This window comes from Hyperolius riggenbachi, chromosome 8, assembly GCF_040937935.1.
Source record: "Hyperolius riggenbachi isolate aHypRig1 chromosome 8, aHypRig1.pri, whole genome shotgun sequence".
Classification (NCBI taxonomy): Eukaryota; Metazoa; Chordata; class Amphibia; order Anura; family Hyperoliidae; genus Hyperolius; species Hyperolius riggenbachi.
Window position 1 is genome coordinate 170,187,312 of NC_090653.1, and position 17,058 is coordinate 170,204,369.

Genomic DNA, 17,058 nt, shown 5'->3' on the forward strand with positions numbered 1-17,058 from the left:
GAGTATGTTATTATATTATTTAAAATTATAAGCTTATAAATAGTGATGGACGCAAATTGAAAAAATGCACTTTTATTTATAAATGAAATATCGGCACCATAAATTGTGATAGGGACATCGTTTAAATGGTGTAATAACCGGGACAGATGGGCAAATAAAATACATGAGTTTTAATTACGGTAGAGTATATTAATTTCAAACTATAATGGCCAAAAACTTAGAAATAATGATTTTTTTTCATTTCTTTCTTAATCTTCCTGTTAAAATGGATTTAGAAAAAATAATTCTTAGCAAAATGTACTACCCAAAGAAAGCCTAATTAGTGGCGGAAAAAACAAGATATAGATCAATTCATTGTGATCAGTAGCAATAAAGTTATAGGCAAATGAATGGGAGGTGAACGTTGCTCGGATGCATGAGATTTTCGGCACTGCGGTGCTGAACCGGTTAAATTATCCCATTAACGATATCCCCCTCGTGCTTAACACTAATTTTCACCTGAATTATGACATTTTTCTCACATTTAACCTTCACCCCAATATTAAATTCTTCCTGACCCCTGACTTTAATGCCACCAACCCCAAGAGATAGCCAAACCCCAATTCTTTTTTTTTTTTTTGCCCTCAATTTTTCCAAGCATCAAGTATTTCTCCAAAGTCTTCTTATTATGGGGTTGACTAAATTGCGGTAATACTGTTATGTCAGAATATATGAAGAATAAGGGACTTACAGTTTGTGCTATTGCAATCATGAACCCACAGTAAGATCTTTAGTAAATTCAAGACAGCCTAGATTTATTTAAAACAATGTTTTTGTTTTGGATGCTGCAGATGAATGCCCTCAAACATCTACCAATTTACTAACCTTTCAGCAACCTTGCTATGGTCTGCTTGCTAACAGACAATTTCTTATAATAAACCCAGTCCAAGTTTGTGTCATTGCTGTGTCATATATCACTTATATCTTTAATCTTGGCATCAAAGAGAAAGAATTAGCTCTGGCAGCAGCATAGTTTTAATCATGGCAAGAATGAAAATCTATTTTACTCTAAATAATGCAGACATGGCAATGCAATTTATGTGAAGTATACATAAATTTAATAATAGATCCATGTTGAGTTAACTTCAAAGCAAGGTATTGTGGTCAAGTTACCAAATGGCCTGATCAGTTTACAAGAAAAGTCATCAATCCTTTGCACTCACAAATACACAGAAACTCGCTGCATGCCAGCTGCGAAAATCCATTTTATTCCAAATGCAACAACTGTCCCGAAAAATGAATATAATGGCAAAGATATTAGTTTACAAGAACATAATGTGTAACATGACAAGTAGGCATAATATATATTTGGACTGGAAACTCATGCAGGGCACTGCGCAATTAACCATTCTCCTAAGTTTTTTTTCTCTCAAGAGATTTTTCATGTTATTTGCAAAATAACTTGTCAGCCACAAAAATTGAGCATGTACTAAAAAGTAGATAATAAGTAAGATCAAACTTCTTTTTAGTATTTTTTATTTTGCAGCAGCAGACTTCCAGTAAGTAGACAAGACAAGACAAATAACATTTATATTGCGCTTTTCTCCTGGTGGACTCAAAGCGCCAGAGCTGCAGCCACTAGGACACGCTCTATAGGCAGTAGCAGTGTTAGGGAGACTTGCCTAAGGTCTCCTACTGAATAGGTGCTGGCTTACTGAACAGGTAGAGCTGAGATTCGAACCCAGGTCTCCAGTGTCAGAAGCAGAGCCCTTAACCAATACACCATCCAGCCAGTAAGTAACTTATACTCACTGAACGCCGACAGATGCATGAACCCAGGCGGCACAGGCACCAACAAGTCGGAAGTTCCTCGAAGCTTGGTGTCTCCATGGCAACCACAGGCATCATTTAGCCTTGTTACCATCATGGCAGTGGAGACGTGACTGCCAAGGAGACTGAAAAAGAGGAGGAGGGACTGTACAGCCACCGGTTACAGGTCCGACTGACTCTTCACTATTGAATACAGCCAGTACCTCTGTGACTGAATGTGTGCGTCAAGTGGAGGGGTTTAGGGGGATGGTTTGGGATGGTAGGATGGGAGGGGGAGATCACATGTCACTGCAGGGCTAGGAGGTTGTGGTAAAGTCCCCCTACACTTGTTGGTACAACTATGCATTTTTTTTGGGGGGGGGGATAGTCCCTGTTTTCAAATTTGGGCACCCCCCCACTTAAAGGATACATCCAGGCTAAATAATAATCCACTTACCTGGGGCTTCCTTCAGACCCTGGCCGCCGTCCTTTGCCCTCGACGCAGCTCCAGTGGCTTCCAGTCTCCTCCGCTGCAGAAGCTGACCTCACCAGGTCGGCTTCTTCTGCACTCCAACATGCAGCTTACATGGTCGCGCTGATGTCATTGGGACTGTACTGCACAGTAAAACATGGGTACATATAGTACTAGCCCTACTAAGAAATTGCCTGAAGTCCCTTTCTGTTTTCCAGTGCAGCAAGAGTTAAAGAAAACCTGTAATAACAAAAAAAATCCCTTTGGGGGATATTTACCTCTGGATCCTAACAAGGCTTCCCCCGTCCTTCTCCATCCGTCCTTCAAGTGCCAGGGTGCCCCGAAGTGTAGCGAGGTAATTATTGACCTACCGCGACCCTGCGCTGGAGCACTAGCCGCTCATCATTCAGGATAAGGCGTAAATAGCTGAACCCAATTGATCCGCTCTACTGCGCAGGCGCGAGTCTTTTTGCGCCTGCACAGTAGAGCGGATACAATCAAGCTCGGCTATTTCTGGCTAGCCCAAACGAAGAGCCGTTACTGCACTTGCGCTGCATCCCAGAGAGGTAAATATATCGAGCCTTGTCAAGCTTGTCGGGGGAGGATTCGGGGGAAGCCAGCGCTGGATTCCCTGAAGCAACAGGGGAAGGGGCGGCCTCATTGGGACCCTGAGGCTTCCCCCTCCCGAGGGAAGTATCCCCCAGAGGATTTTTTTTACGTTAGTGTCTCTTTAAAGAAAAATAAAAAAACTTTGAGTTGCTATCTATGCAACTAAGATTGTCCAACGGTTTGTAAAATATAGGACCATTTTCTAAAAGTAAATAGAAGCCAAAAGAGTGTTATCTTGCAGGGAAAAGGTAGATAAGGCAAAGGAAAGTTGAAAGGGTCATTATTTATGTGTCTTTTTCATCTAAATGAGGCAGTGTTTGTAATCTAAGCAGCAACTGTGACACTCTGATGTAATCTTAAAAATGAAGCTATGGAACTGAAAATAAAAATGAGACTCATTTCTATGTTACTATTGATATATTCCACAATGGTACTACACGTACAATTAATTATCTCATACGTTTATTTTCAGGGTTGCTTAACATTAATTTAAGTGGACTTGCTTTAACTAGCACTGCTTTATTTAGAGCTAATAGTCTTCTGAAACTAATAAAACAGTACCTGACAGCTGAATAATTATTAAATCAGATTAGGCATACGGTAAGCAATAAGCACACTACCCAACATATAGCATGTTAATAAGCAACCTTTTTGTGCACCATCAGTGCAAATAGAATGTTTATAGAAACATCCATTCTGTCTAAGTGTACACGTGCTGTGAGAGCACACATATGTGCGTGTACATTAAACCCTCCAGCCTCTGACATGAGGTGGTTAAAGGGTACCTGAATTGACACATGACATGGAAGAGATAAACGTGTATGTGCAGTCCCATTCATGTGTGGAACTAGGATGTGTTCCTTTCTTCATTTTCTCATTGTAAGTTAAGCATTTAGTTATATTAATGACATTTCCTGTCCTGATACTCGCTTATAATTAACTACAAGCCATAAGACTCTTTTAGTTCTGTTTGAATGAAATGGAAAGTGCCTCCATTTTAAATCGTGATCATTCTTATTATCCCTTTTGGGAACTCTGGTAGAGAGTGCCTGACATTTGTGACATTTGCCTGATAAAGAAAGGGTGGCTGAATTCCCTTTCAAAACGCAATGCATAATAAACAAACCTAAATTCTACACAAGTTCCCTGTGTCCTCTGTACGCATACTGCACGTTTGCTGCCTGTCTCACTCTCTGCAGGCACCACTAACTGCAGGTTACTTTATACAAGGTAATGTGTACAAACATACCAAACTAGTGTACATGAGTATGTGTGGGATGAGCGGGCATTGGGTGCAGGGCACTGGCAGAGTTAGGTATGTTTGTACACATTTCCATGAATAAAGTAACTTGCAGTTAGTGGTGCTGAAGATTTCCTCTACTTTCTACATACACTCTCTACACTATACTCTCTCTCTCCAGAGCACACTTCATGCAAATTGTGGGATGCAGCCCTGTATTGGATCATGTCAGCTAAACTGGTAGTGTCGGTTTCTCTCCTCTATATAGCTCGAGAAACACACATTACAGCACACACCTCAGTCTAATTTTTTGCTATGTACAGCGCTATGGAAGATGTTGGTGCTATATAAATAAAATAATTATAACCTGTATAGGTGACCCAGATACAGCCTATAGGCACATAGTAAACGGTTGACCTTTATGAGGCTCACAGACAATGTGTTGTATGGCTCCATGCCGCTGGTCAAATAACATGCTGCATCAGCTGTAGAGAGCTTTATACATGTAACCTTAAGAACAGTAGTGTGAATTTAAAAGTCAGTGAGATTCTGGGCTCTTGATTGCCATCTGCACATTTCAGCCATGGGGAAAGCAAAATAGTTGTCAAAGAACCTAAGAGAAAAGGTTGTTCAACTTAAAAAAACAGGGAAAAAAATATACAGTATAATAAGATATCCAAAAAATTGAGAATGCCAATCAGCAGTTTTCAATCTCTCATAAAGAATGGATATCCCAGAAGGTATCAGCACACCAGTCTGCAATCAATGACAAGATTTATAATGCATAATCTCCACTGTAGACCTACAATTTTTTTGGGTGCCACGAGGAGTCCCTCTGTATCCCCCTTTTGTCAGTCTACAGTGGAGATTAAGCACAATAAAGCGTGTCGTTGATTGCATATTGGTGTGCTGGTATCTTCTGGGATTTTCGATTGCTCTAGTGACTTTGCCTATTCCACTGTAATCAAGAACCCGCTCAGAACCTTCCTGTTGCTAAAGAATTGGAAATTGATCGGTTCTGTTGCCCTGGTCAGGTAGACCAACAAAATTTTCAGCCAGAATTTCCAGGAGAGCTGTTTGGGATGCAAAGAGAAAGCCACAAATAAGTTCAGCGGACATCCAGGCTTCTCTACAGAAAAGGGGTGTGTATGTTTCAAGAAGAGAAATGGACTGCATGTTCAAGTTGCCTGATGAAAGCTATTACTGTTCCACTTTCACAAATAGCCCCCTTTAAAATATTCAAATACACTTAGGACTGTTTTATACTGCAAAACGCAGTCGCAAACAATTGCATTTTCTTTGTGATTTTACAAAGTGAGAAAAGGTAATTTTTATGGTCACAAATATAGATGTGATGTTTGGAGAGGAGTCAACAACAGTGTTGTCCCATAAAAAGATATAATAAAATATTTAGAAAAAATGTGAGCGGTGTACTCACTTTTGTGAGATGCTATATGATACTGGAGGAAACGTAATTGCTTTTCGGCTGCTTTCACAGTGGGACGTTACAGGCGCACATTAGAGCAGCCTGTAACGCAGCCCAACTCACAGTAATGAAAAATCAATGGGCTGTTCACAGTGCCCATGTTTTTTTACAGTGTAACGCTGCACGTTCAAAGACCGTGCAGCATGCTGTGCGTTATACGCGGTTTTAGCCGTGTTAGAGTTAGACTGTTTGCACATGCTCAGAGGAGGAGGGGAGAGTCCGCTATTGTCCCTAGCCACATGGCTAATTAATATGCACTGCACTGTGTGACGTGCAGTGTTTACTTCCTGGAGTGGACGCTTTGTGCGGCGATTGGCTGGCGGGACAACCTGATGCAGAGTGTTCCGATCACGTGGTCTCCACAGTCTTTGGATGCATGCGCCATTTTTGTTCTACCAGTATCGTCCAAAAACAGCGCACCAAGAGATGCATAACGCGTCTCTATGTAGCGTTCGAGTTTAGCACCACCATGCGTTGCGTTAGCGGAATGTTATGCGACCTTAACGTCCCCTCTAACGCAATGTCTCTATGTGAAAGAGACGTTTAACTCAATGGAGCAATCCCTGGAAACAATTCTGTAAGTGAGGAAGAAATAAACCCCCAGGAGCATCTACATCTGATTCTTGTTTAAAAAATAAAACCCTCTAATGTATTGCACAATATAGTACATGAAAATTATTCTGTATGTTTTTTCTTTGTTAACCTTTCTACCATTAAGGACAAGCCTGACTCATTCTAAAAAAATAGCTGATATCGTTAAGGACGAGTCTGGCTCGTCCAGTAATTACTATTACTCACCTGCAGCGTCACTGGCATGCAGGATCCTTCGTGTCTTCTTTGCGTCGATCCCCGGAAACGATCTCCTCCTTTCGTCACTTCCTGACCCCCCGCGTGTCCCTATGATGATTCTGTGTGCGCCCCCTGGTGTTGGGCATACACAAAGTCATGTCATCAATCGGCAAATTCATATTTTTTGTATTGAATCCAGTACAGTACAAACAACTGTATTTGATCCAATATAAAAAAAATTAAGTGTAGAAAAAAAAGCTATGGGCAGCATTAATGCCCGTGGCAGCAAATAATAAAATATTTTTTAATAAAAATTTTAAAAAATGCTTTTTTTTATATTGTGCTCATGCTTGCGGACAGCTTGCAAGTGGGCCACAAAAAATGCTTACTATATAAAGAAATACTTTTGGTACAAAATTTGCAGTGAAATTAAACACCAGGGAACAAGGAAGGAATGATTTAAACAGTACTGATCTAGAATGGATGTAGCCCTGGGATCCGTTTTTCTTTTTCTTTTTTTTTTGCTTTGAGACTTTTTAACATTTATCTGCCAATACTGTAGCTGGTAAGCCTTTTTTTAACTTGTGGTGGTAGGCACCTGTCTGAAGAATTTGGCACTCTACAAAAGACTGTTTTGTGGAAAAAAACAAGTTATGAGACTGTTGTGTGAAGACAGAACCCTAGCAGCTTTTATAACCATTTTTATAACTTCTGGCAGTAAATTTTAAGTTCCAGCAGTTGCTGACGTTAATATTCCCTATTCTCCACTGCCTGGACCTGGTAATCAGCCAGCTGCGCATCCAGCCACAGGCACCACCAGATCAGAGTCAACCTGACATGGACTGCATTTGTTTTTATTGTTGGTTTGACCTAAATGTTTCAAAGTAATAAAATTACACTGGATTAAAACCTATTTTGGAATAAGTCCTGCCTGTCATTTTGTACATTTTTGTGTCTGATATAGGACTTTTGTAGATTTAAAGATATATTTTGCAAAGTCAAGGACAGAAGTTGCTCACAAATGGGATTTATCCAAAACTAGTCAGTTAACAAACATTACAGTTTGGAATGATGCTAGTAATATTAAATCCAGAAGAAATGGATTTAAATCCATATATAAAGAAATAGAATTCCAACAGTAATATAATTATTATTACTTTTATTAGTAGTATTTGCATCTTTTATTATTACTACTGTATACTGTACTGAATATTTACCAGAGTAGGTGATTAAATATATTTGACACATTGCCAAAATGAAGACAAAACCCCACAACTCCTTACCACAGCAGGATAGCAACTGAAAAAAGATGCCCAAGCATTTGCCCTTCTATCACCCGGATAAGTTTTAGATTGTAATGTAAATTGAATAATTCTTTATCTGGCTTATGATTCAAACTGACAAGTCTACCAAAAGTAACTTCCTGATTATCATTTTTAATTGAATTGGGGCCAATATGTGCTCCTCATCAAGAGGAACTATAACCAAGGATTGAACTTCATCCCAATCAGAAGCTGATATCGCCTTTCCCACAATAAATCGTTACCTTTGCTCAAACAGATCATCAAGGGGCTCTGTATGGCTAATAATGTGGTGATACCCCGCCCATCATTTATAAATAATTATTGAAAACGTTAGCACTTTTTTTCATTATGTTATTTTCACTGCAGTTCCTCTTTAACCACTTCCCAACTGAGGGGTTTTACCCCCTGACCACCAGAGCAATTTTCACCTTTCAGCGCTCCTTCCATTCATTCGTCTATAATTTTATCATTACTTATCGCAATGAAATGAACTATATCTTGTTTTTTTCGCCACCAATTAGGCTTTCTTTAGGTGGGACATTATGCCAAGAATTATTTTATTCTAAATGTGTTTTAATGGGAAAATAGGAAAAAATGTGGGAAAAAATTTATTATTTTTCAGTTTTCGGCCTTTATAGTTTTTAAATAATGCATGCTACTGTAATTAAAACCCATTAAATGTATATGCCTATTTATCCCGGTTATAAAACCGTTTAAATTATGTCCCTATCACAATGTTTGCCGCCAATATTTTAGTTGGAAATAAAGGTGCATTTTTTTCAGTTTTGCGTCCATCCCTAATTACAAGCCCATAGTTTATAAAGTAACAGTGTTATACCCTCTTGACATAAATATTTAAAAAGTTCAGTCCCTAAGGTAACTATTTATGTATTTTTTTTAGATTGTAAATTTTTTATTTTATTTTTTAATTACAAAAAAAATAAATTGGGAAGTGTGGGAGGTAAGGAGTTAATTTTTTGTGTAAAACAAGTTTATTTGTGTGTAAAAAATGGTTAGGGTGTAGTTTTACTATTTGGCCACAAGATGGCAACATTACCAATTTGTTTCATACGACCTGCAAGCGTCCTTCCGGACTCTTGCAGGAAGTAGAAAGAGGCTGGGACTTTGTTATTTTTTCACAATGATCGCGCTGCTCAGCCGAGCGGCAGCAGATCATTGCGGGGCTGAGATCAACGAACGGGAATGGATTTTCCCGTTCATTGATCTCCGAGCGGGCGGCGGCGTGTTTACTAGCGGCGGGCGGCGTGTTTACGAGCGGGAGCGCGGACAGCGGCGGGAGTGCGCAGAGTACGGATTTCTCCGTCCCTGGGGGTGAAAGGATGGAAAAAGGGGCGGAGAAATCCGTACGCGCGGGGGTAAAGTGGTTAAAGCACAACTGAAGTGAGAAGGATATGGAGGCTGCCATATGTATTACCTTTTAAGCAATACTAGTTGCCTGACTGTCCTGCTAATCCTCTGCCTCTAATACTTTCAGTCATAGACCCTGAACAAGCATGCATCAGATCAGGTGTTTCTGACATTATTGTCAGATGTGAAAAGATTAGCTGCATCCTTGTTTCTGGTGTGATTCAGGCACTACTGCAGCCAAGTAGACCAGGGGCTGCCAGGCAACTGGTGTTGTTTAAAAGGGAAAAAATTAGCAGCCTCCATATACCTCTCTCTTCAGTTGTTCTTTAAGGGAAACTTGAGGAGAGAGGTATATGGAGGCTGATCTTTATTTTCTTTTAAACAATGCAAATTGCCTAGCAGTCGTGCTGATCATCTGCCTCTAAATCCTTCCTCACCTCCATGTAGTATGAGAGCTTACCTACGCAATCTGCTCATAGGATTACAAATTTGTTGGCCTTCAAAATACATTGAGGTGGTAAAATTGGTCAATCAAAATTGAAGGTGTGTACCAGGCTTTAGACGTGAACAAGTATACAGATCAGGTGCTCTGACTGAGGTCTGACTAGATTAGCCACAAACTTGTTTCAGGTGTGTGATTCAGACACTGCTGATGCCAGAAAGATCAACAGGACAACCAGCAACAGGTATTGTTTAAAAGGGATTAAATATGGCTACCCCCATATGCCTATCGCCTCAGGTTCCCTAAACAACTTGATACATATTACCTATGTTTGTAATGTTTTAAAAGTTAAAGGGCTACTGGTAAGCTACATACTCACCTCACAGTGCAGGAAGATGGATCCAGCGATGTCTCCCTGATGACGAGCGCTCCCCCGATCCATCTTCCGGCCAGCAGGTATGCATGACGTTACATGACAGGCGCAAACGAGGCTTCATGCAATTGCGATACTTTGCGCGAGAGTCATCTGAGATCTTAACGATCTGTTTACAAAGGCTAGATGGCTTTTATGTCTGCTATACACAGGCCAGTGTATAGCAGACACTGGTCTTGCCCATCACAGCAATGTGCATGTGTTTTTTTTCATGCTTAACCAATTAATCACTGTTTGGATAAATGATCAGAGTGAGTGACTGGTTAATCCTATGGTTCTGCATGTGTGAACACTTAGTACATTTAGTACAGTCGAACTGCTGATTCTACTGTTGTCTATTTGACTTGTAGTCCTTTTAGTTTCATTCTTTACTGTATGATTCATGTTTGCATATTTGTAATTAATAATAATTAAATATAAAAATTTGCTTTGATTCCATAAATGTTAAAATCCTGGAGCCAGGTCCTTAATTTTATGCTTATGGTTAGTTCCTGTGAAGGACGTAACTGGATCAGAATTTTGGTGAACAGCCTGCACATGTCTCTCTCTAGTTTGTTAAACCGTGATTAATGGATACTTTTTTTTTTTCTCTCAACAATTCATGTGGGTAAGGTTATGTAAGCGTGTTCTCCCCCCTTTGCTTCTGTGATGTGTTCCAAAAACCTGTTTGGAATTTAATTTTATTTTTCCATTTTGCTCTGGAAATTTTCAGCATCTAGCTGGTGTTTTGAGAATATTGTTTAGCATGTGATGTACTCTGAATAGAATTTACAAAACTATATTTTGTTTGTTGTAGATCTTCTCTGGCCCTCCAGAAGAAAACACAGCACCTCCTGTACCCCCACCCAGAGTGACCCCCCGAACACACAAGCCTATCACCATTTCTAAACGGCCGGTAAGAGGGAGAAACGGCCTCTATCTTGGCCAGAGTGAAGAAGGTAATTCATTTTGATGCGGTTTCCTATAGAGCCTTTCTCTGGAAAGGATGTATCTTAAATTTAGAATTGTAATAGATCCATTTGTTAAGTAAACTTTCAATTGGCAGGCAGTACTGCCTTTTTTAACATGAAATAGAGACTTCAGTAGGGCTGGAAACAAATTTTATTTTTCTCAGCCATATATATGGTAAGATTTTGACTGCCCAGATGCCCTTTTTTTTTTTTTTACTTACTGATTTTCATATTTATTCTCGGTTCACATTTGTTTTAAAAATGTATCCGTGGCTCCGTTTTTTGGGCCCAGACCAAAACCGGAGCCACGGATACAAATGTTAAAAATAGTGGTTGTCTTCACAGACTTCAAAAACGGATCCGTTGGTGATCCTGGGCATTCATTTTAAAAACTGAACAGAGGGTGGGATTTGCTGGGTTTTCACGGACCCCGGATACACTCAGGGGTAGTAAAAACCAATGTAAAAATGAATCTCCCTCTTCACAGACAGGTTTGGACACAGAAACAAATCCGTTTCCAGTGTCCCAGCCCTGTCTGTGGGTGGGGAGGGGCCGGCCATGCTGGAGGGGGTAGCAGCCAGGAAGGGGGACAGTGTTCTGGAGGGGGGTCGGACCTCCCTCCCTCACCTGGGACCCTCCTTCCCCACTCCCCCTCCAGCTTTTTTCTTTTAAAAACAATCGCACTGCGAGCGGGGAACCCACTCACTTCCTTGTATATTGGAATATTTTGTAACGACAAAATAAAACTGAGACCCCTGCCGGTTTACAAGCCCATCAGTGATGGGTAAGTAACCAGTGCTGCTCGGATACCCCTTTTCAAAATCTGAATTGAATTCGATCCGGATACCCAGATGTCCGGATCCGAATCGGATATCCGAATCCGAATTTTTTGGTATCCGAGTAAGCTCGGATATCCGAACCCAATATCCTGGATATCCGGCCGGATTCGGATATCCGGATTAAAAACCGGAAGTGACCTGAAAATGGCTTAAAATGCTTCTAAAAGTCTCTTCAAATTGCAAAAAAACCCTTCGGAGCGCTCTCTCTCTCTCTCTCTCTCTCTCTCTCTCTCTCTCTCTCTCTCTCTCTCTCTCAGGGATTTTTGTCTGGATGTGAGTCCTGCAGTAGCCAGCTATGTCAGCTTTAGGCTCCCCCTTCATTTGATGCAAGGCTTGGATGACTCCGAAAAAATGCCTTGTCTGTGAATAAATGTGATACAATAGCTAACTTTGCGGATAACATGTGGAGGACATAATGATAGATTTGAGTCTGTTCCGGAATGTTTGTTCCACATTACGTCTATAAGAATGCTGTCATGATAAAAGTCTATGACCTTAATGTGGGCAGGTTTGCCAGCCTTTAAAATGGCTCCTGCATGTGGGGTCATGTGACCCATTGCCGGCTATTTCGAGGGGACCCGCCCTCCGTCATCACACCCTAATGAAGCCCAGGATTGGGTGAAACGTGTTGGTGAGAGGAGCCTGTGCAGGCATAGAGATCGACCTCTGTCTATACTGAACCCGGCTCCATGCCGGTCACACTGCGGGTAGAGCGCAAGGTGTTCGGTGCCAGCAACATAGTGTGCACACTTGAATTAGATCTTCAGCCAGCTGAGATATGCCATGTACCTGTGGGTCACTTTGGTCTGCGGTAGATTACGTATATATGATGGGGATAGTGGTTGAATCGTGCTCACATGAAATGAAGACATATCAGTGAGTTTATGTATGTGGGTTGCTACGGGCAATATTTGATCAATCTGACAGATGAGCATATTATCACATAGTGTATAGCTGCACAGCCATTGTGCTGGAAATGCTGTGGAACACTCAGGGATATGTATTAAACTTACTGCCTCTCTGAGCATAACCTGCAAAAGCAACACTAATAATCTTTTTATGCACATGCTTTTATGCTACGCTACCAGCTCTCCTGGACAATATTTGCTTTTTGATTGCATTAGTCCCATCTGTGTGCAACATTTCCTTTGCTCTACCCCTCTGCCTATCACAGATTATGGCCATGATGTAATGCTGGGAATACACGGCTCGATTTTTGCACTCGATTCTGCGGGCGATTCCCTTAGCTTTTGCTTGTTATCTTTTTCCATTGTCTCCTATTAAGAATCGAGCGTGGAAACTATGCATATCCGCTGGCAGGAAGAGGCGTCGGTGACGACCGTCGTCAAAGGGACATCGCAGGACCCGTCCAGTGGTGAGTATAGAGAGTAAGACAGATTAGCAGAAGCACTCAGTTCAGAAGCAGTTCGGAACCAAATGGCTATATTGTTAACATCCTGTGCTTTCAAATGAGCTTATCTGCCATCTCTGCCATGGCAGTTATGTGACACAGAGGAGAGGTCAAATAACAACTTGTGATTAGAGACAAATGAGGAGGAATTAGACAGGCTAAACTCTCTACATACATACTGGGTGCATTTCTCTATGTTATCCTTCTATCCTGTGCAATAGATCAGGTCCAGATGGGGGAGATTACACAGGTTAAACTCTTTAAACGTGCAGGCTAGATTTCTCTGTTTACCTTCTGTCCTGTGCTTGAGTTTGGGTCTCCTTTAATTGCGGCGCCGCCCCCAATGACAGCATGATACTCTGTACCACCGCTGATTGGCCATCGGGATTTAGGAAGCAGAGAGGAGATGGGGATACTGGTGGTCGCTAGAGAGCCCTGGAGTCCCTCTGGGCAACGCGGATCGCGTACAGGATCTGGGCAAGTAGCAGGAGCTGCTATTACCGCTCCTAGTGTCTAATCCTAAAGCTACGTACACACATGCGACAATGATCGTTCGTTGTCAACGACGAAGGAACTTTTAATTGATGAAAGAACGACCTAAGTAAAGTTAGTTTTAAAAGGTGTGTAACGATCAGATTGTTAGAACGAACGTTACATCACGTAAAAGTAACTATTGCGCCTGCGCATAAAAATAAAAAGTTCCATGGAGAAATAGTGAAATGCGCATGTTAAGCCTAGTACGAACGATCGTTTCCAACGATGTACTACTTTTGCAAACGATCGTCGTTGGGAAAAATCCACCAAGCTAGATCATTAGTTTTGAACGATCTAGCTCGTCCGTCGTTAGACTTCATGGTATTGGCTGCTTTTTTTCAAACGATCGTCGTTTGAAAGGATCAGGGAACGATCGTTTCAAACGACTATAGTCGCATGTGTGTACGCACCTTTAGTCCGAGCTACGCTCGGGATTACCGCCAGGGGGATTAAAATCTCTAGCGTATAAAAAGCTCTTGTAGTGTGCATCAGCCCTCAGACTGAGGCCTATTGCACACTACATGCAATACTGTTTTTTCTGCGTTTTTCTTTTTGTTTTAATAGTATCTAGGGAAAATCGAAATCGCAAATTGGAATTGCAGGGAGCCTGTAAGATGTTTTTTGTATGCTTTTCTTCTTTGGTGTCAGGTGTTTGTAATCGATTTTTAAGCTTCTAATCTATATTCCTTAGTTAATATACAGAGGATCCAGGGGAGGTGAGTGAAGTGCAGAGTTGGCACATATCTATCTAGCAGTATGACTTTTTTTTCCTTCTTCCAGGGTCTAAAAGCTTGAGAAAAAATTACACCACTTTTAAACCCTAAAATCCAGAAGTATTCACACTGCTAAAAATGCACGTTTTCAGACAAGCATACCGCCTAAACTTGGGTTGTTCCACTTTCACACTCTGGCCAAGCTGAGGTCCTCAATATAATCTGATACAACAACCCTGGTTGAAAACCTTATGTGTTGCCCTACCTCTTGTTTCTTCCCTATTTCTTTAAATTTTCATATTGCAACAGGATCTGGATAGGATGGCTATATGGGCACATACATGGCAGATGAAATTCAATGTTGACAAATGTAAGGTCATGCATTTTGGACATACTAATGGTCTAGCACCATACAAAATAAATGGGATACAGTTGGGGACATCAAACTTGGAGAAGGACTTAGGAGTACTCATTGACAACAAGTTAAATAATCGTACTCAATGCCAAGCAGCTGCAGCTAAAGCTAACAAAATTTTGGGATGCATTAAAAGGGAAATAAAAACTCGAGATGCTAGCATAATATTGCCCCTGTTTAACTCTCTAGTAAGGCCACATCTGGAATATGGAATTCAGTTCTGGGCACCACATTACAAAAAAGATATTGCAGTTTTAGAGCAGGTGCAGAGACGAGCAACAAAATTGATGCGTGGGATGGAAGGTCTCACTTATCGAGAAAGGTTAGATAAACCGGGTTTATTTAGTCTAGAGAAAAGAAGCCTTAGAGGGGATCTAATTAACATGTATAAATACATCAGAGGGCAATATAATACCTTGGCGGATGAGCTTTTTGTCCCTAGGCCTTCTCAAAGGACTAGAGGACATGATCTGCACATGGAGGAAAAACGTTTTAGCCATTTATTTAGGAAAGGGATCTTTACAGTAAGAGTGATTAAGATGTGGAATGCATTGCCACAGGAAGTCGTTATGGCAAACTCTATACCTGCATTTAAAGGGGGCTTAGATGCTTTCCTTGCGTTGAAAGACATCCATGGCTACAATTGCTAGGTAATGCCTAATGATGTTGATCCAGGGATTTTATCTGATTGCCATCTGGAGTCGGGAAGGTATTTTTTCCTTTAGGGGCTAATTGGACCATGCCTTGTAAGGGTTTTTTCGCCTTCCTCTGGATCAACAGGGATATGTGAGGGAGCAGGCGGGTGTTGTACTTTATACTGGTTGAACTCGATGGACGTATGTCTTTTTTCAACCAAAATAACTATGTAACTATGTAAGCTCACATGGGCAGAGTTCTCTTAATGTTGTGTCTTGTAGATAACCATACATTTTTGTTAACTACTATACAACTGTCACTATGACTAACTTTATAGTTGTATATTGTCTACCATTTCTATTTTTGTACTGGTATCTGTACTTTTTGAACACCATTTTCCGTATCTTTGTGTATCCATGTTTGTTTTCTCTGTATTGCAATACGGTTGATATTGACCCATTCTAGAAATGCTTGTTGCCGAAGGGCCATGCTGCTCTCACTAGTTTATGAAACAATCTGGTACTTTAATTAGAAAAAGAAGGCATTGCTTTATTTTGAAATTGAGAGAGCATGACCCCCTCCTATTCGCCACCTCCTCTCACCTGCTATCCAGTCAATAAGGGTGCTGTTATGTACTCAGCAATTGGATGGTGCATTGGAGGAGACAAGAGCAAGGGAGAGGTTGGCCTTCAGCCCAGTAGCAGAGTAGCCCAGGGGTCTAATGTGTCTCTGGCCCTGTCTCCCCTTGCTGATTATTTACACATGGCTTTCTTTTTAAAGAGGACTGCAAGGGTAAATATCTACAGTCCTGTCTTAAAATGATTCCCAGTGTTGGCCTTTAAGTATGGAATGAACCATTAGTTCCTTGGATTTGTGATGGAAGTGATGACATATATCTTCTGTTTACAATGAAATCCAGTACTTTGTGGAATTATTAAATAAAGCTACTGGTTGTACATCTGGAAGTCCATTTTCGTGGAAAAAAAAAACTTGTTTTAATATATTTCAGTTAAACATTTGCTGTATAAAGGTGTTCTAAAAGCGCAGCAAGTTCTTTCTTGGCAATACGCAGTGAATACATTTTTGTGAGCACACACCCCCTCATCACTGTGTGCTCTTTGTGTGTTCATGGTGGCTGCTGGAGGACATTCAGCCTGCTTAAATAAAACTAATTACTGATCCTTGCCTTTTCTAGCTGGCGCCTCTGGTATGGAATGTGTGTGAAAGTGACAGTGTCTGCCAGGAAGAAGGGTGAGGGCTGCATATCATGTCTAGGTGGTGAAGCTTTCCTGTGATGTAGGATGTAATCGGAGTAAAGTAGTTTTGGTGATAGATGAGCATAATGCTATGAGAGAAAGAGGACTGGCAACAAGTGGAGAAATACTTCTGAGTGTAATTTGCTGGAGAGGTTATAAGTGATTGTAGTAGTAAGGGAAACTGCTCCAGGAACTGAGAAACTCTTTAACTGTCAGCATATAAAGAAACACAGAATCTGGTAAAAGGGGAAGTCTAATATATTCAATAGTATACACACAATGATCAGTAATGTGAATTAAATCAGTAGTTGTGACAGATGCTTCTCCTCCTTTTCAATGATACTCCTGTTCTACACTGCTATCCAAGAAGTTT

General features: G+C 40.9%; 1 protein-coding gene across 2 annotated transcripts in view; it reads left to right on the forward strand.

Moving 5' to 3' along the window:
• OPHN1 (oligophrenin 1) overlaps positions 1-17,058 on the forward strand; it is a 331,531-nt gene that overhangs the window by 264,810 nt on the left and 49,663 nt on the right. For both annotated transcript variants that reach the window (XM_068247665.1, XM_068247666.1), the window contains one exon: positions 10,728-10,869. In XM_068247665.1, the coding sequence (XP_068103766.1) occupies positions 10,728-10,869 (142 nt within the window). The remainder of the gene's footprint in view (positions 1-10,727; positions 10,870-17,058) is intronic.